Consider the following 23,210-nt stretch of genomic DNA (forward strand, 5'->3'; position numbering starts at 1 on the left):
TTGCCTGGTCGTTTGTATCAGCTGAAAGCTGTCAGAGTGGGAAACCTTGTAGACTTTACTTTGCAGCCATTTAACACTCTAATAAAAGTTTACCAAGTTAACAATCCTTGAACCAACATTCTTTTAATAGCCAGCAGAGGGTGACTCCTGTGATTTCAGAGACACTTTTGATTGTATGTAAATCTATGAGAAAAGGGGCAAAAGTACTCTAGGTCTCCAAAACATGCATCTCAAAGCTTCTCTAACTAATTTTCTATGGTAGCTATCAACATCTTTTTTCCAATGACAGCTTTATCCTACCCTTATTAGTGAACATATAGTGCTTAAGAAGCAAACTTAGCTGTTGTAGCCATCCATTTTGTAGCTTTTGTCAAAAAGGTAATATAAAATAAAACTGATGATGTAGATCAGTGAATCAATTTGTTGTTCACGCTTGGCATTCAGCTTGGTGAAAGGGATAAAAAAAAAAAAATCTAGAACATCTTATACAAGATTTCAAATGTATTTCATTTGAATAACTATAGAATTAGCAACAGTAAATTCCTTGAATATCAGCAACTGAAATCCATCGTACAGGAAAAATTTAATCCCAGTCAACACAATCTATAAAAAGCTACTTGGGTAACAAAATCTCTGTATCCCCCAAATGGTAATCAAAAATGTATAAGGTGTTGTTTAAAATTGACAATTGTTCTTGCAAAAGCAAAATGTGTTCGTCACCACTGTGCATTCAGATCAAAATTCTGATTGCAAAAGGAAAGAGGACAAAATAATAAATAAATTAAACAAGTGACTTTCCAGAAGCCACAGTTGCACTTTATTTTGTTTACTTTGCTGTGACACATTTATATGAGAAAAGAGATCAGAGACTACACCTTTACATACCTCTTCCTTTTCTAAGATCATTCATTACTTGAAGAAAACAAAACTGAACAAACTCAAATCAAACTAGATCTAGTCCCAGCATCACTTCCATCACACCTGTGAAGTGTGGTGGGTCAATTCCAGTACTACTTAACACAGGTTTGTTTTTGTTTTCCGCCGTCTGTTCCAAACAATAAGTCCAGCATTTACATAATGGTGATCATTTACAAATCACATCAACTTTTTTGATTTCTGCGTTGCCTCATCATTCCTGGATGCTCTCATAGACTTCAAATCGGTACTGAATCCCATTCTCCTCCTGCAGCTCATGTGGTACATCTGGAAACCTGTAGGAGAAATGATCTTTAACCTTTAATGCATCTTGATTCATCTACAAATAAAGTTTAGAGGCAAGTGCATTATTTCACATTCAAATACCCAATTTCAACATCATTCACATAACACTTTATTATATAATCAACCTTCAACATTTTCCTTACTTTGTTATGTGTGTACCAAGGAGTATTAGAGCTATTGATCATTTTGAGAAGGAGGTACAAATTTTGAGATAATTCTTGAAATAGTATTTTGAATATAAAGTTGAAATGTGTTGATTAGTTGTTTTTCCATGATGAACTGCCACGGCTGATGTGACCCTATACAAAATGCCCGGTGTAGAGGATCAAACAAATTATTTTCCATATAAAAAAAAATTGTACTGCGATGATGCACTGCACTGCATTATTATTTTTTGTGTAGTGTCAGATACTCCCTCTCGACACTTGCATGGACAAAAATAGTCACACGGCTCCATTATAGAACTTGCAAAGATACAAGAATTTCATGCACTGGCCCACAATGGGACAAATGGGATTCTGGTGGATTACAGTAAAACTTCCAAATATCAGTGGCTCATGGTAGTGCCAACTCCAAGCAACAGTTACCTCAAGCTTTATATTATAAGGTAAAGACCCTACAATAATACAAAGAAAATAGAGAAAACAATCAGATGACCCCATTTGAGCAAACACTTTAGCAAGAGTGGGAAGGAAAAACTCCTTTTTAACAGGAAGAAACCTCTGGCAGAACCAGGCTCAGGGAGGGGCAGCCATCTGTTGCGACCTGTTGGGGGTGAGGGGAGGAAGACAGGACAACGACACACTGTGGAAGAGAGCCAGAGATTAATAATAACTAATCATTAAATGCAGAGTGGTGTATAAACACATAGTGAGTGAAAGGGAAACACTCTGTCCATCATGGGAATCCCCCAGCAGCCTAGACCTATTGCAGCGTAACTAAAGGAGGATTCAGGGTCACCTGATCCAATCTATATGCAAAAATATTCAAAATGAGACCTGGTTCCACAGAAGAGGGGCCTGGAAGCTGAAGTCTCTACTTCCCATTCAGTACTATATTTCAAAGATTTTCAGGGCCGAGTTCAATAACCTTAGTTTTATCTGATTTTAGAAGGAGTAAATTAGAGATCATCCATGTCTTTATTTCTTTAAGACATCACTGAAGTTTAATTAATTGGTGTGTGTTATCTGGCTTTATGGATTGAAAAAGTTGGATATCATCTGCATAGAAGTGAAAACGTTTGCTATGCCTTTTAATGATAGTGCATAAGCATAGTGTAAACAGAATTGGTCCTAGCACAGAATCCAGTAGAACTCCCAAAATTATCCTCTTTACACACAAGTAATTAAGTGTGTGAAGAGGACTCTCAATACAAACAAACAAACTGGAGACTGTTAGATAGATATGTTTCAAACAACTGCAGTGCATCACCTTACCTATCAGCATGCTCTAACCCAGGGGTGGGCAACTCCAGGCCTCGAGGGCCAGTGTCCCTGCAGGTTTTAGATGTGTCCTTGATCCAACACAGCTGATTTAAATGGCTACATTAGCTCCTCAACATGTCCTGAAGTTCTCCAGAGGGCTGGTAACGAACGAATCGGTTGATTCAGGTGTGTTGACCCAAGGTGAGATTTAAAACCTGCAGGACACCGGCCCTCGAGGCCTTGAATTGCCCACCCCTGCTCTAACCACTGTAATAAAATATAAGGATAAGCACAGAGACAAGTAAACTGACAGAGGCCATAAGAAGATCATTTTCCCTTCACTAAAGCTGTTTCTGTGCTGTGATGAGCTCTGAAACCTGACTGACTGTTTGACAACTACTCTTTCAAGAACCTTTGAGAAAAAACAAAGGTTGGAAAATGGCCTATAATTAGCTGACAGATGGGTCAGGTGATTGCTACTGCCAGCTCGACAGCCTGTGGTACGTAGCCAATTAATAGAGATAAGTTGATCATATTAATATTAATTGAAGCATTAATTAATGGTACGACTTCTTCGAGTAAGGGCCTGGTGGACGATAAATAAGAAATAAAACAGTTTTCTGGATTTTCCAGCTAGGGTGGACAAAGCTAAGCATCAGGGAAACTCCTCGGCCTGTTCTTCGAGGATTCCCGACAATTAGTGTGACTCAGGGGTATTTTAGTTCTGTTTAATGATTTGAAATGTGTGACAAATATGCATAAACTAGTGCCAAGCATGTGTGATGGTCTTACTCTGGCAGCAGACGATATTTGTCCAGACTGATCTCAGGTAAGAATGTGTCGCACTGAAACTGCTTCAGAATTTGAGTGACAAACAGTCTTCTCATTCCCGTGCTCCCCATCATCTCCTGGATGATCAAAACATAATTAAAGAGAAAGGTGTGTAGTTGCAGCTTCTCTTGAAGTGCTTCACTATATAACCATCAATAGTAGCAGTCACCAGTGTGACAGTAAAAACCACTTTGGAGTAACTATTTAGAGTCCAGCTGACTATTAATATGTAATCAGTTAGCCTGGCCTACTCTTTTTTGGTTAATTCAAAATGACCAATTTCTGACTCTAAAAAAAAGTGGAAGTGAATACAAACATACCTTGTAGAGAGAACTGCCCCCTATAACCCAGACCTGATCGGCCTGATCAGCCAGTTCTGTTTCGATTAGCCTGAGGGCTGAGCTGAAGTCTGACGCCAAGTAGTGTGCTCCTGCAGGGGGCACTCTGGACCAGAATGACCAGTTACAGCATGTCAGTTAGAACAGGGCAATACTTTGTGTAGCAAAACTCTGCACTGAGTAATAAAATATCCCCCCCCACACACACACACACACACTCACACAGACACGCAGGAAGTCAATGCACTGCACACTGGGCATTATGATAAAACGTGACACCGTGAAATGGCACTGTGTGTGACAAATACTTGCACTTCCTGCTGAGGACAATGTTGACTCTGTTGCTCAGAGGTCTGTTCTTCTCTGGGATGGAGTACCACGTCTTCTTGCCCATGATCACCACATTCTGCTTGCCTGCACAAAGACAGGTTTTGAATTCATTTAATCAATTATTATTATCACATGTTTTAGCGTGCAATCTCCAGTGCATGGAGTGTCAAACTCCTTTTATGTCACAGGCCACATACCGCCCATTTTGATCTTAAGTGGGACGAACAAGTGAAACTCCACTTTGTGTCTGTGTAATTAAGTTAAATATGTAACTGAAATTTGTCAGAACTCTTCAGACTTAAATTGTAAGAAATAAATGTGTAAAATTACAGAAAAAGTCCTGGTAGCTGACCACCCAGTCTTTTGTTTTGTCTTTTTTCTCCGGTCCTCTCCTCAATCAGGAGTGACATGTTTAGCTGCATGTTCTCCTTAAATTGCTGGCTGTCTGAGTGGTGTCCAAAAAAATGATGTGGGCTTTATAGTAGGGGTGCAATGATACTCGTATCGATATTGAACCGTTCGATACAGTGTTTCGGTTCGGTACGCATATGTATCGAACAATACAAAATTTGTAATTTATTTTGAGCGCTCAGTGAATCTGCGTTCGACTACTCTGCCTAGGCTGCACTGTCGAGCGCAGATCCACTGAGCGTTCAACACAGACAGCATTGTCAGAAGGAAGAGCGCAGGGCAAGCTAGCGAGACAGAAGTTAAGCGCTCCTTGCAACATGGCAAATTGAACCTCCCCCACCCTCATTCAGATCTGGCGTTTGGAATTATTTTGGTTTTCATGTGACGTATGACCCTGAAGGTAAGCGCGTCATGGACAAAAGTAAAACAGTATGTTGGATGTGCCACGCAATGCTCAATTACATGGGTGGGAACTAGTGTGTTAGCGCAGTTAGCTCGTTAACATGTTGGCCGTCTAGCCCCACGCACGGGGCGATCCGCGGTAGCTCATTAACGGAGATTTGCCGTGTTGTGGCGTTAACGTCATTTCAACGAGATTAACGCTGACAGCACTAGTGGGAACACAACGAATATGACTGCACATTTACGCCGACATCATCCTAGTGCAAAATCAAGTGGAAGCAGACAAAAACAACAAGCATGCATGCTACAAACTTTACCAGAGTCATTTAGACAGCCGTTAGCACATGATTCTCCTTATGGGGACCTGATATGTTTAATATTGTGGCGAGCTCAGACAAGGAGGAGACGGAGGTGTCGTTTGGTCTTGCTTCCCGTGAGCTAGCCAGGGAGCACAGCCATTTATTGACATCTGCAGAAGAACACTGCCGCTAGCTAACTGCTCAGCGCGGCAACCGCACAGCAACAACAACAACACACAGGGCACCCTCTGACCCCGGAAGGACACACCGTTGCAGCGAGAGGGCGTCACCCGTCACTATGGCAACATAAACAAAACATAACTGTACAAACAGAACCCCGAACAGCCCTGACCCGCTACAATATGCTGCTGAGAATATAGCCCAGAAGAAGCGGATAGTATTGCTTTTATTTTGGAAAGAGCCATTTCTCTGTAATAAACCCTTTTCCAAAGATGAGTGATTCCTCAATCAGATACAGGGCTTGCAAAATCGCTAGCCCGACGTCCTGGGGCTAGCGATTTTTCCAGTCGGGCTACCAAAATCTATCTCTGCCCTGCCCGTCGGGCTATTGAAGGAAAAATATATGTCAATGCTTTTGCATTCTTTCGGAAATGTAGCTGGGTAATTATGTCATTGGCATCGGTGAGCCACTGTCAATATGTGACATATTGGGGGGCAGGGATAGCTCAGTAGGTAAAGTGGTCGCCCCATGATCGGAAGGTCGGCGGTTCGAATCCACTTAACGGCTACCCTGTACCGTCCCTACACACTGCTCCCCGGGCGCCTGCTTGGTGGGCTGCCCACTGCTTCACTGAGTGAATGGGTCAAATGCAGAGAAAAACAAGTAATTTCCCCATGGGGATCAATAAAGTATCCATTATTATTATTATTATTATTATTATTATATTGAAATCGCATTTGAATTTGCGCTTGTTTTTTGCTTTCACTTTGCAATCGCGCAAACTGTGTATAGAGAGCGACAGTACTGATTGGTGAGTGATGATAATTTGCGCACCAATTCCTCTGACATCGTCTTATCAATCATTCGCTTACAATGCAAACATGACAAGTGAAATCTCCCGCAGCTTAAACATGTGAGAGGTTGATCGCGCAGAGAATCGCTGAGCGTTATGTGAGTGCGTGTGTAAAAGCAGCAGGATATATATTTTAGTTCTGCTGAGCCAAATAAGACAGGTCAGGGTAAAGAAGTGACAGCCAAAGAAAAGCTTACCACAAAACGGAAAAGTTATGACAAATAAGACTATAAGGCAAAAAGAAAGTGCAGTTTTATGGTTTCATGGACAAAAGAATTTCTGTGGCTGCAATACGACAAGCTAAATAACCGGGGCTGCACATAAGTGGTCCGCAGGTGCGCATTCGCTGTCCAAAAAAAAACAAAAAAAAAAACAAAACGCGTGTTTGCATACATAAGATTTTCTGGAGGAGGACAGACATTTGTTTAGAACTCTTAAAGATGTCGAAGAAACAAAATCCTTTAAGCAATTACTTTGGTGTTCCTCCACCTCCAAAATGTCAGAAGGAGTCCGAACCATAAAAACAGCACGTATTCTCGGAAAAGTGGTTGCAGGAGGTGAGCTGGCTTCAAACAAATGATGAACGCACAGAGATGTGGTGCAGAATGTGCCGTGAAAATCCCACTCTAGCGGACAAAAACAGTGCTTTTATATGGACACAAACGCGCGTTGCAACTTCTTATCTGGTGCGCGTCTTTTATTTTGACAGCGAATGCGCACATGCGGACCACTTATGTGCACCCGTGTAAATAACATAATGTTCTGCCGAGTGTGTTGTTGGTTTTCTCTCGATTCCTGAGTCGACAAGCGCCTTTGTTACTGGGACCAGTCATTTTAAGAAAGGCCCCCATTAGAACCCATGAGAAATGCAAGAAATGCATTATTGCTCAGTCTGCAATATCTTTCCCAGAACAAACACCAATTGCAAATAACATACTAAAAATAAACCTGAAAAATCTGTTTAGAACAGCGTACTATGTTGCAAAGAGTGAACTACCACTGGCAAAATTTAGCAGTCTTTGCAAACTTCAAAAAGCAAATGGCCTAGATCTTGGTTCCACTTGCCTCTTACCCGTGACTTCAGTGGAAATTTCAAATTCAGGATCTGACACAGACTGATTCCATGTCCTACACAGTTCTTACAAGTTCATAGAAATTTCTGTTCAATTAGAACCAAGTATTTGAGTTGATGATTGTAATTTTTATACAATGTTGTAATTTGTTTTTCAACAATTTTTTGACTGATGTTTTGTTTCCTTTACAATATTATACTTTAATGTATAATATTGTAAAGGAAACAAAACATCAATCACAAAATTGCTCTCTCTTTTTATTCGGGCTACTTACATTTATTTTGGGCTACCAAAAAATGCCCGAAGGGCTACCAGAGATTTTGAAATTTTGAGAGCCCTGAGATATATTTATTTTTTTAATTACTTTTGTTTCAGCAACATTAAATTTAAAAACTGTACTTTTGAGTTAAAATATATATTTATAAGTTTAATAAATGACAAATTAAAAAGGCATGAAAATTTTTTTTGTATCGAAAAAATATCGAACCGTGACACCAAAGTATCGAACCGAACCGAACCGTGAATTTTGTGTATTGTTGCACCCCTACTTTATAGATAATTGGGAAACTTTCTGGAGCCAACCTGGACTTGTTAAGAGAGATGGCATCCATCCCACTTTGGATGGAGCAGCTCTCATTTCTAGAAATCTGGCCAAATTTATTAAACCACCCCAAAATGTGATTATCCGGAGTTGGGAGGAGGAAGCAGAGATGTCTTACATGCCTCTCTGCAGCTTCTCTCCTCCCATTATCCACCCAAAACCCTGACCATAATATCCTATTAAAGCATGCAGTACACGTATTACAGGTACTGTCCAACAGTGGTTTGTATCATATCTATCTAAAAGAGTTCAATTTGTTCATGTAAATGGAGAGTCCTCTTCACACACAGGTTAACTATGGAGTTCCATAGGGTTCCGTGCTAGGACCAATTCTATTTACATTATACATGCTTCTCTTTGGCAGTATCTTCAGAAGGGATTGGATACATTTTCACTGCTATGCAGATGACACCCAACTTTATCTATCCATGAAGCAACACCAATTAGTTAAACTACAGGAATGTCTTAAAGACAAAGACCTGGATGCTTTCTAATTTTCTACTTCTAAATTCAGATATAACTGAGGTCATTGTACTCGGCCCTGAAAATCTTCAAAATATGGTATCTCACCAGATTCTTACTCTGGATGTCATTATCTCAGCATCCAGTAACACTGTGAGGAACCATTTTTTTGACCAGTATATGTCCTTCAAACACACATACTAAACATATATACGACTGCTTTTTTCCATTTGCACAAAATCCCTAAAATTAGAAATATCCTGTCTCGGAGTGATGCTGAAAAACTAGTTCATGCATTTATTACTTCTAGGCTGGACTACTGTATTTTATTATTATCAGGATGTCTTAAAAACTCCTGGAGAAGTCTTCAGTTAATCCAAAATGCTACAGCAAGAGTAAATGGTAAATGGACTGGTTCATATATAGCACTTTTCTACTCTTCTGAGCACTCAAAGCACTTTATTGACAGGGACTAAAAAAGAGAGAACATATTTCTCCTATATTGGCTTCCCTTCATATGCTCCCTGTTAAATCAAGAATTGGTATGATGGTATGGTCCCTGTCTGTCTTTTCATGTGACTGGCCACATAGTGTGCCCCATCAAAATAAAGTCCCACCCCTACCTGCATAGATTCTCAGCAGGGCTGAAGATTCAGCTCCCACATACAAGCGGGCCATTAATAATTAATAATAATAACAACCAACTTCTGACAAGCTTCTGTTTTTTCACAAAACCCAAAGTATGGGTTTGACATAATGACATAATTATGATGGGTCTGGACAGAGGTAAATCTGTGCTAAAATCCTGAGCTACATCTGTTGAATTGGAGTGTGTTATGATACACAGTGAATTACTTTTCGATATATACTACTCTCCAAAATATGTAGTTTCACAATGATAGTGTAAAACATATTACATTATTTACCATGTTGTTTAGTTTATGTGGATGTTGCAAAAAAAAAAAAAAAAAAGGAATGTCACACTTTCCACAAATCTGCTTGGATCCCAGTGACGTAAACTTCGTCATTGAGCAGTGAGTGAAATAAACCATGAGGTGCAATCAAAGCATTGTAAGATGTTGAAAGTAAGATGGTAAATCTTACTTTCAACATCTTACAATGCTATGATTGCACCCATTCCCCAACTCTCTGTGAATGGTACTCAAGGTCATTGATCAGTTTTTGATCAATGGTCATGACAATATGCATATTCATGATTAAGGAATTCTCAATAAAAAATTTTTGACAACAAAAACAGAGTAGCATTCAGGTAGCTGTAGGGCTGCAGCTATCAGCTATTTTAGTAATCAAGTAATTATCGATTATCCCATAGATTATTTTACTCTGATGTGCTGTGTAATCCATTAATTTAAATGTTATTAGGAAAGGATTAGACAAAAGTAGGAAAACAGTCAGGAAATACTCTTAAGTGTTCAGTTTCTATGCCATATGTGCCAGATACAAGATCCAGAACAGGAGTGTCAAATGTATGGCTCGCGGGTCACATCTGGCCCATTTTTGTTTGACACAATTATATCTGTCCCACGATTAATTTCATAAGTCAGTTATTAATTGTCCATCGGTATGTGGGAGCCGAAATCTCAGCCCTGCTCATAATTCATGCAGACAGCCGTGGGACTTTTGATGGGCACACCATGTATGTCTCCCTACACACCAAAGAAAAAGTTAAATAAATGAGCTGCAATATCTGTAACTTGGTCAATCGTTTTTATAGTCACTATCTAGATGGGTTTTTTTCTGTAATTTGAGGTTATCACGTTTATTATTTTTACGTTTCAAAACAGTATTGCCAACAACCAGAGTTTTCTCCTCAACACATGAGGGTGGCTTCGGTCGCACTGACTACAGGTACAAGTATCATTATTACTAAAGGAGGCAGAGGAGTAACTAAACTTCTGACACACTGAGCAGGAAAGTGCAGGAGGGACGGGTGGAGAGGCCATGTTGCTAGAGATCTGGCTACGAGCTAAACTAAGCTAGCAAATCCAGAAAGACACACTGAATGAATACTGCGAATATAATTAGTGGGTGAATCGAATTATGTGCTTTGGCGTGTGTGAGCTTTTTATTAAAATTATAGGCCATTGTAACAGATAAGTTATACAAAAACACCATCATTCATAGTAACAGGAGCAGGGAGTGATACTCTACCATAGCACCAACACCAAGTCGTGTTCTTTCACCAACATGTAGGTAAAATAACAGGTAACTAGTAGGTGTTGGATTAGTATGATCGGAGTCTGCGCTGCGGGACTGTTTTGATCACGCGGACTGGGAAATGTTTCACGTGGCTGCTAGGGACATTGATGAATACACAGACTCAGTCTGCGGATTTATCAGGAAATGCGTGGAAGATGTCGTCCCATCCAGAACAGTTAAATCCTTCCCAAATCAAAAACCCTGGATTAACGGAGATGTTCGCGCGGCACGGAGCACCGCCTTTGCCTCCGCGAACACATCGGACTACAAACACGCACATTACCAACTCCGGAAGACGATCAAAGCAGCCAAACGTGAGTACAGGGACAGGGTGGAGCAACAGTTTGACAACCCTCGGAGTATGTGGCAGGGACTAAACACGATCACAGACTTTAGAGGGAAAACCAGCACACCGCAGACCACGGCCTCTCTGTGTGAGGATCTAAACGTATTCTATGCTAGATTCGACACAGCGAAAACACCATGAGACCGGACAGTGTGCGCACCGCGGATGACGTCAGTGCGCACACTGTGTCTGAGGAGGATGTGCGGAGGTGCTTCAGGAAGGTGAACGCACGCAAAGCTACTGGTCCGGACGGGATTCCCGGCCGCGTCCTCAAGTCATGCGCGGCTCAGCTGGCTGGAGTGTTCACGCACATCTTCAACCTTTCCCTCTCTCTGTCTGTAGTCCCAGCCTGCTTCAAAATGGCCACCATCGTCCCTGTACCCAAATCCTCCACCATCTCCTCATTGAACGACTGGCGACCTGTAGCCCTGACCCCCATCGTAAGCAAATGCTTCGAGAAGCTGGTCAGGGACTTCATCTGCTCTGCACTACCCGACTCACTGGACCCTCTACAGTTCGCATACCGCCACAACAGGTCCACTGATGATGCCATAGCCCTGACACTACACACTGCCCTGTCACACCTGGAGAAGAGAGACACGTATGTGAGAATGCTGTTTGTAGATTACAGCTCAGCATTCAACACCATCGTTCCCTCGAAGCTGGACAGGAAACTGCAGGATCTAGGACTGAGCAGCTCCCTCTGCAGCTGGATCCTTAGCTTCCTGTCTGACAGACGCCAGGTGGTCAGACTGGGCAGCATCACCTCATCCCCCATCACACTGAACACTGGTGCTCCACAGGGGTGTGTACTGAGCCCTCTCCTGTACTCACTCTACACCTACGACTGCACAGCCACTAACAACTCCAACATCATTGTGAAGTTTGCGGACGACACTACAGTGGTGGGTCTTATCACCAACAGTGATGAGACAGCTTACAGGGAGGAGGTCAGCGCCCTGACCCACTGGTGTCAAGACAACCATCTCACCCTCAACGTCGCAAAGACAAAGGAGTTGATAGTGGACTTCCGGAGGTGCAGAGAAGTACACACCCCCATCACCATCAGCGGCGCTGCTGTGGAGAGAGTGAGCAGCTTCCGGTTCCTTGGCGTACACCTGGCTGAGGATCTTACGTGGTCAGTACACACAAACAAAACAGTGAAGAAGGCGCAGCAGCGCCTCTTCTTTCTCAGGAGACTGAAAAGATTCGGCATGAGCCCCCGCATCCTCAGGACCTTCTATCACTGTGCCATTGAGAGCATCCTCACTGGATGCATCACCACCTGGTATGGCAACAGCACCGCCTACAACTGCAAAGCTCTCCAGCGAGTAGTGCGGTGCTCTGAACGGATAATTGGAGGTGAGCTTCCCTCCCTCCAAGACATCTACAGGAAGCGCTGCCTGAGGAAAGCGGGGAGGATCATCAAGGACTCCAGTCACCCCAGCCATAAACTGTTCAGACTACTTCCATCAGGAAGGAGGTTCTGCAGCATCCGGTCCCGTACCAGCAGACTGAGAGACAGCTTTTTCCATCAGGCCATCAGACTGCTGAACACTTCATAGACACCTCAGCTTCACTACTGGAACTTTAACATTATGCACTCCATACTGTACAGTAATGCCACTGTTTTGCACATGTCTCACTCTGTATATTTTATTTTATTTATTTTATATATTCTATTCATTGTTTACTCTATTTAATTTGTAAAATATGTGTACACACACACACACACACACACGTAGAAAAATATTTAGTATACACATCCAGAAATGCATATACTATTATATATTGTACATATATTTATTAGTTTCAGATGTAGCCATTCTTGTATTTTGCTTGTTTACATTATTGTATTTTGCACAACTCTGTTGCTTGTGAAGCTCGCACACAAGAATTTCACTCACATGTGCTGTACCAATGTACCTGCACATGTGATGTGACAATAAAAGTGATTTGATTTGATGTTAAGCAGAGAAATCCAGAAGGACGAATCTTGGTGAATTTTGCAAAGAAAAAAGAAGAAGATTGAAATAGCTGTGGTAGACATGTAGGCCTACCTCAAGAAGAGGGAGGGACAGGGTAAGGGTGGAGTAAGGTGCAGTCTTAAAGAGATAGGACACTGTAAGTTGGTATCAGGAAAGTTTGTAGCCAAGCAGCATTGTTTGTATATGTGTTTTTCTTGCTGCTGTTACAACCAAGGTTACGTCCACACGTACCCGGGTATTTTTGAAAACGGAGATTTTCCGTTTTCAAAAATACCCGGGTACGTGTGGACGTAGCCCAAATTTCCCCTTGTGGGACAATTAAAGAATTATTCTATTCTATTCAACCCTGGCCCTTCGATACAAGCAGCACACTTGTTGCTTTATGTTCATGTTTAAGTTAGGTCACTCAGAGAACTTTGACCTGTGACTAAGCAAAGACAAGGTGGAGATGAGTTACCTTTCACTGACGGAGTTGCTGTCATCTTTCGGAAATGTGCGAATTCCTTACTGTAAAAGAACATGTATGTTTACAGATGTACATTTTAACGTCGCTACATCAGCTCGCTTGACCTTAGGTTAGACTTAGCTTGTACCAACAAATGTCCCATATTTAAACTGTTGTGAATGAATTGTTGGCCTATAATCCGCCAAACACATCTCAGACTTATTTCTCATGAATGATATTAAGTCACTTTGAGCCAGAAACAACATTTCTGTCACAGTGTAGAAGCTGCTGTCAGGTTTTGCCAAAGTCACTTGTACACGTCCATTACCCAGATAAGATATTAAAAATGTTTTCTTCACCAGAGATCTAGCCAAAGCATATTGATTGTCTGAAGATATGTACAGTGATTAAAAATGTAGCACAGCCGATGTACAGTGCCATACAAAACGGTTCATTTCAGAAATCCTGTCGATTAATCAATATAAACACAGATACTCGACATAAGAGATACAAAAACATCGGCCGGCGGGACTGACCTGAGCCTAATGGGGTGCCATGGCAGGTTTCCCTTGTTGCCGATTCCCCGGTCAGGGCACACGGCCACAATGGCGTTCAAAACGCGGGCCATCGTTACCGTGGACTGACACTGTACACTCCCGCCACAGAAACGCCGGAAATGACGACGATTGCTTCTCTTTTTTTTCTCCAACTTTATTTCAACAGAAACCTTTTTTAACAACAGCAAGCATAATACATGGAGAACACAATGTATTATTGTAGTGCAAAATTATAATACAGTGGAACAGTATGTATAATTAAACAAATAGGATAGAAATACAGGTTAAAAGGGGGACAAAAGCGAGAGATGCTTTGACGCCGAATAATTAAAGAGATTAAAAATATTACAAATATTTTTGGTTTTTAAAGCTTTCTTGTTGTGAGAGGAACAAATTGTAGTCAGAGATCTAATTCTTTCCTGAAAGGGGAGAAGTACGGTTTCTTGTTTGAGAACTTACATTTAATGGTGAAATACATCTTTCACTTTATTATTAGAATAGAATAGAATTTTATTTCGAACATGCAAATATAACTGAAATAACAAGAGAAAAAAGAAAAACAAAACAAAACTTAAAAATCATCAAATTTTCATGTATATATTTATGTCTATAGAATGTGTGTGCTCGAAAAGGAGTAGTTTACACTTCTACGGTTCCTACCCCCTTTACCCCCTTACTGATCAAATAAGTGATGATGATGATGATATATAGCGACAACGGTGTAAACTCTGTGCAGGAAAATACTATTGTACGCAAATTCAGCTTTTCTTCACTTCCAGTTAAAGTGGGTTTAAAGCGCACCGCCATATACTGCCCGCTTGTGGTCATCTTACAAACAATGTAGCATGCAGAAGCTGCATGTTGCATATAATGATGCAAGGAGAATCCTTCTTAGGATACCTAGAGGGTCTAGTGCCAGTCAGATGTTTGTAGCTGTGGGTATTTGGACTTTTACGGAATTTAAAGTTCACTTTTAGAGAACGACTGGACGGCTCTAGAAACAGTATAATTTTAGCACACACAGATCCGACAGTGAGCCATCCTTTTAACTATGGAAATAAAGTCTGTCAATAAAGACTGAATTGAAATTGAATTGAATTTATGGATGCGGTATTTGGCGAGGAGTAAAATCAGATTCATGAGGTAAAAAGCTCACTAGAGTCAGTATAACCAAATAAAAACGTGTTTTGATTACAATAAAAACATGGTACAAATTTTGATAAGATGCTGTAAGAGATGCAACTAGTGATATCTCTCCATAAAATCTGAGTAAAGGTACACAGCCAAAAGTAAATGCGAGCAGGTCTCTGGGACAATCTTACAAAAGGCGCAAAATGTGTCTATGTCACTTATATTTTTAAAGGAAGCTTTTAACAGGGTAAAATCTATGAATTAGCTTAAATTAAATCTCATTTTGTTAGTAAGGAGGATTTTTTGTTACAAAGACCAAACCTTTTTCCAGTCAGTGTCCTGACAAAATGAGTCCAGAATTAAATGGATGGAGGAACAGAGATAAGTGACTCTTGAAAAAGAGACCCAATCTTGGCATTCACACCTTTACAAGAGGAGAATCAAATCTGACCTAAAGGAGACTCTTTCAGAACAGGGTAAGACATGAACAGATGTGGGGAGACAGTGGTATTTCTAAACAACATGGATAGCTGAGATGGTATGGCATCAAAAACAATACAGAACTCCTTTGGGTGTATACCCAAAGGAGTTCTGTATTGTTTTTGAGTAATTATATAATAATCCTGCATTACTGAATACTTGACTTACAAGAAGAATCCCTTTATTAAACTCGTTTTCAAAGAATAGTGACTTATTCTTGTATAGAATGTTACAGTTGTTCCAAATATAATATCTTTGTGGAGAAAAGTTATGTTTATAGATCAAAGACCATGCCAAAAGAGCCTGTTGATGAAGGTTTGAGAGTTTAATTGGGATTTTCTGAATACTGTTAGTTGCAAAGGATAATAAAGTCCAAGCCACCCGAACATGAAAAGATACTGACGAGAGATGAAAGATGACTGCTTCTTCTTTCGGAGAGCTATACGGCTTGTCTTCTTTGTGAAATAACACAATTCTGCTGAAAACATTTGCATTTTTTTATTTAGTCAAAAAGCTGCCGTCTTAAAGTACATCAAAGTCAAAGTCAGTCCTAAGTATAAGGGTAAAATGTAAAACGCTTACAACTGACGAGTGGGTGGAACCCCCAAAATCCAAACTCAACGAAACCTGCTGAAATTTAGCTTGAAGTACAAGTGTTCAGCTATCATGCTACAGCCAGAGCTAGAGTACAAAAACATATTTTTACAATGCTTACCAAAGATATCTGACATATTTGATGACAGAAATCTTTATGTATGTGGTAATCTGATGACAGAAACCAATGCAGCAGCTCAGCAGCTGTATTTACAGGAGTCTCTCCACCTCAAATTATGGACTAAAAGCATCTCATACTCCCAGTCATCAGATCTCAAGTGTTCAGTGAGAAGCTCCATAAGAATCATCCTTGTTGGAAAAAAAAAAAATCACGTGACCTCATTTTCATCCTATCAGATGTGAATAAAGCTTGTGTAGAGATTCAAGGAACAGTCTGACAGTAAATACAGCAGGGACAGCAGTGCAGAGACTCGTGGATGAAGAGATCACACTCCACACAGAACACACTGTGACACGATGGACAGCTGAACATCTGGAATGTCACAGGTATGCAGACAGAGCAAATAAATAAAAGGCAGATAAAGACATTATACAGTTTTTACAAGAAAAAATCTAAATGAATCCAGCAGGGCACAAAGTGTCACAGCAACTGAAGGCGGGCCCCTGATTTCACCAAAACTTAAGCTCTGCCAGCCAGCACATGTGGGTGGAAATGTGTGCTGCTTAAATCTGTAAATAATCAAGTAGTCTGCTGACTTATCCTATCTGCATTCATTCTTAGATGGGTATAAATTTATATTTACATATACTTTAAATAATTATTTAATCTTTAAAAAAAAACCTAAATAATATACATATAATAACAACAATAATATTGATACAAAAGGGGCAGCATGGAGACACTTATATAATTATTATTATGAACTGAAGATGATGGCACAAGTCACAGTTTTGACAATTTCACAATGAGGTACATTAAAATTGTTCAAATTTTCAAAGATGCAGTTTTGTGCAGGTTGGTGAAACTATCCATCTTCACTCCTGAGAAAGTCTGTCTCTCGCCTTATTAGCAAATACCTTTTGTGAAACAATTTGCCTCTGTTTAAACATCTTGTGTTTTTCTGAATGAAATGTGTTTGTGATTGTTGCAATGTTTTTTTTCTTTTTTTAAATCTGACAGCATCCCAGCTTTGTGGAATTGGGCTTATATCCTCCTGAGAACCGAGGAAAAAAGGAATCTTCCTGTTGAACTTGTTGTGTGATTTCCTTGCTCTTTGGAGTGAAAAGATTCCACCCAAACACATGAGATATCTATGGAAAGCCCAGCATATCCTCTATTTAGCACATCAGGACTTAGTAGGGTAGCTCAAATAAGTCAAAAGATATAGACTAAAAACACTCTACATGTCCTCCTGGTTCTTAGGAGGACATGTAGAGTGGTCATGGTTTGGGATGCAGACAAATTTCAGCAAGAGTGAGATGATGGCTATCCACTGTATAAGGAAAAAGCAAAAATCTTGCAGATTCTGCATATTCATATGCAGATGCCTGCTGTATGAGATTGTAGGTGTGTTAATATATAAAACTGGTGAACCTCATGGCAAATTTAAAAGAACGGGTAACTATACTGGCTTGTCACAGACCACATTTCCCCCAGTCTTCGACAGAGATGCTGATCTTTAGAGCAAGCCAAACAGAAGCTGGATGTTATGTTTCTGAAACATTTTGTGAATTAAAGCCAATATTAAAGTGTGTCTTGTTATTCGCATACCCGTGAGCAGAAATCACTTGTAAACCTCGACAAATGACTCAATTTACACAGCAAAGACTGAGGGCAGTTGACTGTGACAGGCAAACTGGCTTTTATGAGTAAAACTGGAAGTTCATTTCACAACAAGAATAACACTGTGCTGTGCTGCACAGATATTCAGCCACTTACACTTTTATCCTTCAGCTCTGCTTGACATGCCTGACAGAACCTGAAACCAAACCACAACAGTATAAGACATGCAGTGAAACACCATCTGCATCTCAATGTGAGAGTAGATCACAGCTACCTGTCTCCTTGGAGGTTCTCCACTGGACTCTCTACAAAAGCTTGGAGGGGGAAGAGGTGGTGAAAGGATCTGGCAAGATGGGGGGCCGACACCAGAGTCAAACCTTGGAGATAAAACAGCACATAGGCCAGTCAACACACAACAACAAAAATAAAAAAAATTTTTCCCATCTAATCCTTTAACTGAACAGTACATACCACACACTTTACACTCCACGGGAAGCTCAGTGTAAGTGGCGTGGCACTGTGGACACAAATATCCTCCCAGAGACAGACCTGGACCACTGCTGCTGTCCAGATGACTGGACAAACACAAAGACGAGCGTCAAAACAAATATTCATTTTAACCTGCAGTCTTAGCCATGCGGTTAATCGCACTGCTTTCTACTCACGACATGCTGAACGACGGCTTGGCATCCTGGTCAGTCACAGAGGCAATGGTATGCTGAGGAAAACCTGAGCAAACACAAGGTTCACATCAAGTGGATTCAGTGAGAATGACTTACTTTTTTTCTCCAAATCTTGGTTCTGTTTCAAAGGAATCATTTCAAAACGTCACCACAAGAAATAGCTATCAGAAACTCTGAAGGATTTCAACACTAATCTAACCATGAACAGCAACTTTCACAAGAGCTTAGAAGAAGCATTATACAGACACACAAAGCCACAAAAGCATACAAACACAATTCTAAAGACCTAAAGGTTCATCAGCACATAATAAGATCAACAGTTTACAGATGACACAGAAATAACCACTGCTTTATTTTGAAGGAAAACATCTCCAAAGTCTAGCAGCTGAAAGTGAGTCAGATTTGCTGATGCAGTGAGGGAATAAAACAAAGCAGAACACTACTTAAGAATCACCAGAGCAGCAGCAAGCACTGAAGCTTAACAGAACAAAGCTTCTGTGTTTAGACCTGCTGACAGCATGTACCCACATTGTACCCTGGACAGTTGGACAAGTGCGTTACTTTTACTGGTGGCCTCAATATTGGACGCAACGTACACAAAGAGCTTAAGTATATGAGAAGGTGAACGTGACACTTCCAGTGATTACTTGGGGTTCACCAGTGTCACTGGTTTAGTTCCATTGTTTTTATTAATAACTTTGATCCACAAGGAAATCCTACTAATTCCAAAGGCTTTTGCTGCAGCTGTAGGTAAGTGACGGGAGAGGAGCTGACTGAATACCAAGAGATGGAGACAGCGTCAGCATACTCACCCATGCGGATTAAAGAGCATTCAGAGGAGGAGCTGGCAGGAGGTGGTTTGATGTGAAGCATCAGCAGCTCTTTGAAGTGGCTCTCATCCAGGATCACGTGGTACGAGCCACCTGTCTCTCTCGTCAGCACTGTACATACCCGGACCTCTGCTGACAGACCGATGACAGACACCCGCACCTTCAGAGACTTCAGGGTCTGACGGAGGAGATGGAGCACAGAGCTGTCTCTGGACCTGAGCTAACTTGTCTATAAGATAATCAATGGACTGATGACTCTCAGCACAAAAAACAGAGTGGCTTCACCTTGATCAGCTCATAGATGTTGGCTGGGTCACATGTAGTGAGACTACTGAGGATGATCAGGATCTCCCGGCTCGTGTGTCCAGGCATGTGCCTTCACACAGAGGCAGACAGCAGCTCAATGACGTCTCACTACAGAAGCTAATCAAAAACAATGACTCTGCTAAACCTACTTGAGGGTTTGTATGGCCAGGTTGAGGGAATTGTAGAGGGACGGCTCTCCTACGCAAACAGTGTCCACAGCTTTTTTCAGAGCAGTGATGTGCTTCTTTGGATTTCCTGGTGATGCCGTGAAACAACACACACACAGTACATTTGCATTACAGAACAGATGACGTGAGGTTTAAAAAAAAACAAAAAAAAACCAAAAAACTAACACTGGCACTGGCACACTGATGCTAATTTAAAAAAAAGAAAAAAAGAAAAAGGTTTAGTGGCAAATCAAAAAACATTGGTTCAAAGAGACCAAATCACAGATACCTGCCAGATCAGTCAGCTTCTCAGCCCTTTTGTTCTTTGTGGTGATAATACCAACCTACAAAACAAAACACAGCACAACTCACTTACTAGCAGTCACTCATTAGTCTCTGGAAGTTTGCTGAACATCCGCACACAGCCGAGTGTAACCCAGCAGCAACCTGGGGCCAATGCTGAAACTCTGGCACCTCCAGTGGACCCGTAAGACTGGCTTCGAAAGCATGTCAGGACACTCATATGTTAAACCTGACATATACAGATTAGAAAGCATGTTTACAACCCGGTCAACCTTCACGGACAGGACGTCTCTCCATTAGAACTGCATGTTGGGCCATTTCCACCAGGGTCTGTCACCCTCACTAATCTAAGACACCCAACTGTCTTTGTGCATTTTTATAAAATTATCAGGTGTTGCTTTGTGGTAGCATGAAGTCTGTGCTCCAGGTTGGCAAATCAAACTTTTTTTTGTCTGTCACAATCAGCAGGCGTATAAGCTGAGCAGCCCAGCCTTAGAGGGAGCATGAGGAATTCAGTAGTTTAGGAGGAGCTAAGAGTCAAAAGGAAACTAACTGGATTGGGCATCTGAGTAAAAGTATGAAACCAGTGTGTGTTTGTATACAGTGACAAGGGGCAGAATATGACTTATGGCATACCTGGCTGATGGGATTTTGGTCAAAATATTCATCAACAAATACTTCCATGAGCTGAGGAGGAAAGAAGAGATGAGATGAGATGGTTAGCAGACAATCACACTGTAGCTGCTGGTGTCCAGGGAGACAGCTCTGCTTTACCTTGAGAGTAGAGGTGAGGCGGTTTGGTTTTAAGTCCTGGTCTTCCATACTACGCGAACAGTCAATCACCACATACACGTGACGCATCTGAAGTACAAAACAACCTTTAACATCTTAACTTTCTTTTTCAATTTTTTCAAAAAAATAGATGTTATGCACAATATTAACCAGCGGGTATGTTGGGCTACAAATATAGAATGTGCAGCAGATCCTATATTGACATGAGAGCTCAGAGGCCTTGGCTTTGTGCTACGACAGGAAACTTCTCATTCATTTCAGGTTTATTTATAGAGCACCAAATCACATAAACAGTCACTTCAAGGTTTTAAACTGAAAAGTAAAGATCCAGCAGCATTCTGCAAACACATGATATTATACAGATATACACACAACTACTCACATATTTAGAATAATTAGTTAACTGTGTGTAAATTTTCTATGCTTTATTTCAGAGTGCTGAAACAGCACTCCACTTCAATAACGAACCACAAAAAGTGTTACGCATGTGGGAAACACAAGGCTCTGCACAACTCACCATTCCAAGCCTCACTTGCCCATGGCTCTCTATCACCCTGTGCAGCAAAGAAAGCATGAGATGAGGAGCAGGAGAAGACAAGCATTTTCATCATGGGATGGATAGACAGACAGACAGGCAGACACAAACACGCACACCTTTTCCGTTTGGACTGGTACAGAATCTCTTCCACTGTGGCTTTGAGTGAGCCTGACTCGTCCTCCTTCAGCACCTCCCTGAGGATGAAACATATTCCACAATAATCCAGGGAATGACGACACACAGCTCAAGCTGCAGATGCACATGGCTGAGCAGTCTCACCATGTCCTCTCATAGCCCCCTTCCCAGCGCTTGGCTCTCTCTGGTTCTTCATCCATTGTGTTTGGCGGCCAGAAATTCAACAGACGCTCCCAGCCAAATCACTGCCAAACCAAGTACACACATTCGGTACTACAGACTCACAATAACTCATGACACGCTGCATTAAGGATAGGACGTATGGCCACATTTCGGTTATTGCTCATTCTGCATTTAACCCATGTGCCTTGCTTAGAAGCACAGTGGCAGTTATCGATTACTGTAGATTACCTCGGTGACTAGCTACCTTCTAGGAAGTTGGCGGTAAATAAAAACATGTTAATAAAAACCCCATCATCAGACCAAACAGCACCTTTACGTACGGGTCGTTATCAGCGCCACAGACCTGCCTGTAAGTAGAGTCAAGCTAACAGATGTTGTAAGTGCAGTCCGCTGAGCCACAGCTCATAGCCCTCCATGTTCTTCCAGGACAGCGTGAGGCTGACACTGGGTTCGCTGACCTTACAGTGAGAGAAGCGACAGATGAAGTCGGGTTTTGAAATGAACTTACACTTTCCACCACCAACGAATTACTCCAGCTCGTCGACTCTATTCCGCCTGCTAGCTAGCTAGCTAAAAGTCCTGATAAATCAGTGATTTTCATGCAGTTCAAACAACAAGCATGATGCGGGACTCACATCATGCAGTTACACAGGACTATGATTTTAAACACCTTATAACTTACTATACTAACTAAACAATAAATATAAACACTCACCAACTCTGACTATACTGTAACGCAAGCTGTGCAACAAGACTTTTCCTCCGGATGGAAACGGGCAAAGAAGAGAAAGGATCCGGTGACATACTATTTATTATTATCGTAGCATGATGGCCGCGGCATTATAATGAAAGTTTACACAGTGTCATATACAAACAAATAGCTTTGTGATTTTACATCATACTGTACATATCAGGGAGAGTGCAAAAATCAGTGGGAAAACTAAAAAAAATGACAATGCTTAATGGTAGTTTAATGCAGTACATGGCAATTGTTAGAAGTTATTAGCGCCCAGATCCATGAACATTTATGCTATGTGCTAATAACATAAGCTCTGCGCCCATACTAAACAGAGTTTTCCTTTATATCCATCATGCCAAGGTAATAAAGTATAGAAAAGTTTACTTCAGAACAATCGAAAGAATAAAAATAAACATTTACAAGAGCACATGCACAGCTACTCCGATACCGAACAAATTTATAAGTCTCATCTTAACTGTGCCCACAATTATGCAAAACATTTCGGATCACAAGAGAAAAACAATAAAGTCTATAAACCTTACTTGTTTTTCAAAATTTTACTTGTGGAACTGAGAGGTAAAAAAGAAAGAAAAAAAATCCACA

At 41.0% G+C, this 23,210-nt stretch overlaps 2 protein-coding genes across 3 annotated transcripts; both read right to left on the minus strand.

Annotated features, from left to right (window-relative positions):
• Positions 1 to 483: 483 nt before the first annotated feature.
• dhfr (dihydrofolate reductase) lies at positions 484 to 14,117 on the minus strand. The gene is made up of 6 exons (XM_085293668.1): positions 13,962 to 14,117; positions 13,438 to 13,487; positions 4,123 to 4,228; positions 3,797 to 3,920; positions 3,438 to 3,553; positions 484 to 1,211 (listed from the first exon to the last, which is right to left on the minus strand). Exons 1-6 carry the CDS (start codon positions 14,051 to 14,053, stop codon positions 1,130 to 1,132), a joined length of 570 nt encoding a protein of 189 aa, XP_085149794.1. The 5' UTR covers positions 14,054 to 14,117; the 3' UTR covers positions 484 to 1,129.
• Positions 14,116 to 22,658, minus strand: gtf2h2 (general transcription factor IIH, polypeptide 2). Of its 2 annotated transcripts, none has more exons than XM_085293667.1 (15): positions 22,584 to 22,658; positions 21,830 to 21,930; positions 21,667 to 21,744; positions 21,530 to 21,566; positions 20,995 to 21,081; positions 20,857 to 20,907; positions 20,207 to 20,261; positions 19,900 to 20,005; positions 19,730 to 19,820; positions 19,427 to 19,622; positions 18,597 to 18,660; positions 18,403 to 18,506; positions 18,206 to 18,308; positions 18,088 to 18,127; positions 14,116 to 16,680 (listed from the first exon to the last, which is right to left on the minus strand). In XM_085293667.1, the coding sequence occupies exons 2-15, from the start codon at positions 21,883 to 21,885 to the stop codon at positions 16,570 to 16,572; spliced, it is 1,179 nt and encodes a 392-aa protein (XP_085149793.1). In that variant the 5' UTR covers positions 21,886 to 21,930; positions 22,584 to 22,658; the 3' UTR covers positions 14,116 to 16,569. The 2 variants fall into 2 exon arrangements, with proteins under 2 accessions (XP_085149793.1, XP_085149792.1); XM_085293666.1 differs by having other exon boundaries at positions 22,377 to 22,602.
• Positions 22,659 to 23,210: the final 552 nt, after the last annotated feature.

This window comes from Mchenga conophoros, linkage group LG12 (assembly GCF_057382185.1).
Source record: "Mchenga conophoros isolate Kocher_MC1m ecotype Shallow Benthic linkage group LG12, M_conophoros_male_GT1.1, whole genome shotgun sequence".
Lineage (NCBI taxonomy): Eukaryota > Metazoa > Chordata > Actinopteri > Cichliformes > Cichlidae > Mchenga > Mchenga conophoros.

What these genes read in the sequence shown, in the direction of transcription:
- dhfr (XM_085293668.1), bottom strand. Translation starts at nt 14,053, where the DNA reads ATGGCCCGCGTTTTGAACGCCATTGTGGCCGTGTGCCCTGACCGGGGA. An exon ending in GTCCTCAGCAGGAAGTGCAA is followed by an intron (nt 3,921 to 4,122) that starts GTATTTGTCACA and finishes ATTCTGGTCCAG; the next exon opens with AGTGCCCCCTGCAGGAGCAC. An exon ending in AAATATCGTCTGCTGCCAGA is followed by an intron (nt 1,212 to 3,437) that starts GTAAGACCATCA and finishes TTTCTCCTACAG; the next exon opens with GTTTCCAGATGTACCACATG.
- gtf2h2 (XM_085293667.1), bottom strand. Translation starts at nt 21,885, where the DNA reads ATGGATGAAGAACCAGAGAGAGCCAAGCGCTGGGAAGGGGGCTATGAG. An exon ending in GGGGGCTATGAGAGGACATG is followed by an intron (nt 21,745 to 21,829) that starts GTGAGACTGCTC and finishes TTTCATCCTCAG; the next exon opens with GGAGGTGCTGAAGGAGGACG. An exon ending in ATGCTCTTTAATCCGCATGG is followed by an intron (nt 18,661 to 19,426) that starts GTGAGTATGCTG and finishes GTGTTTGCTCAG; the next exon opens with GTTTTCCTCAGCATACCATT.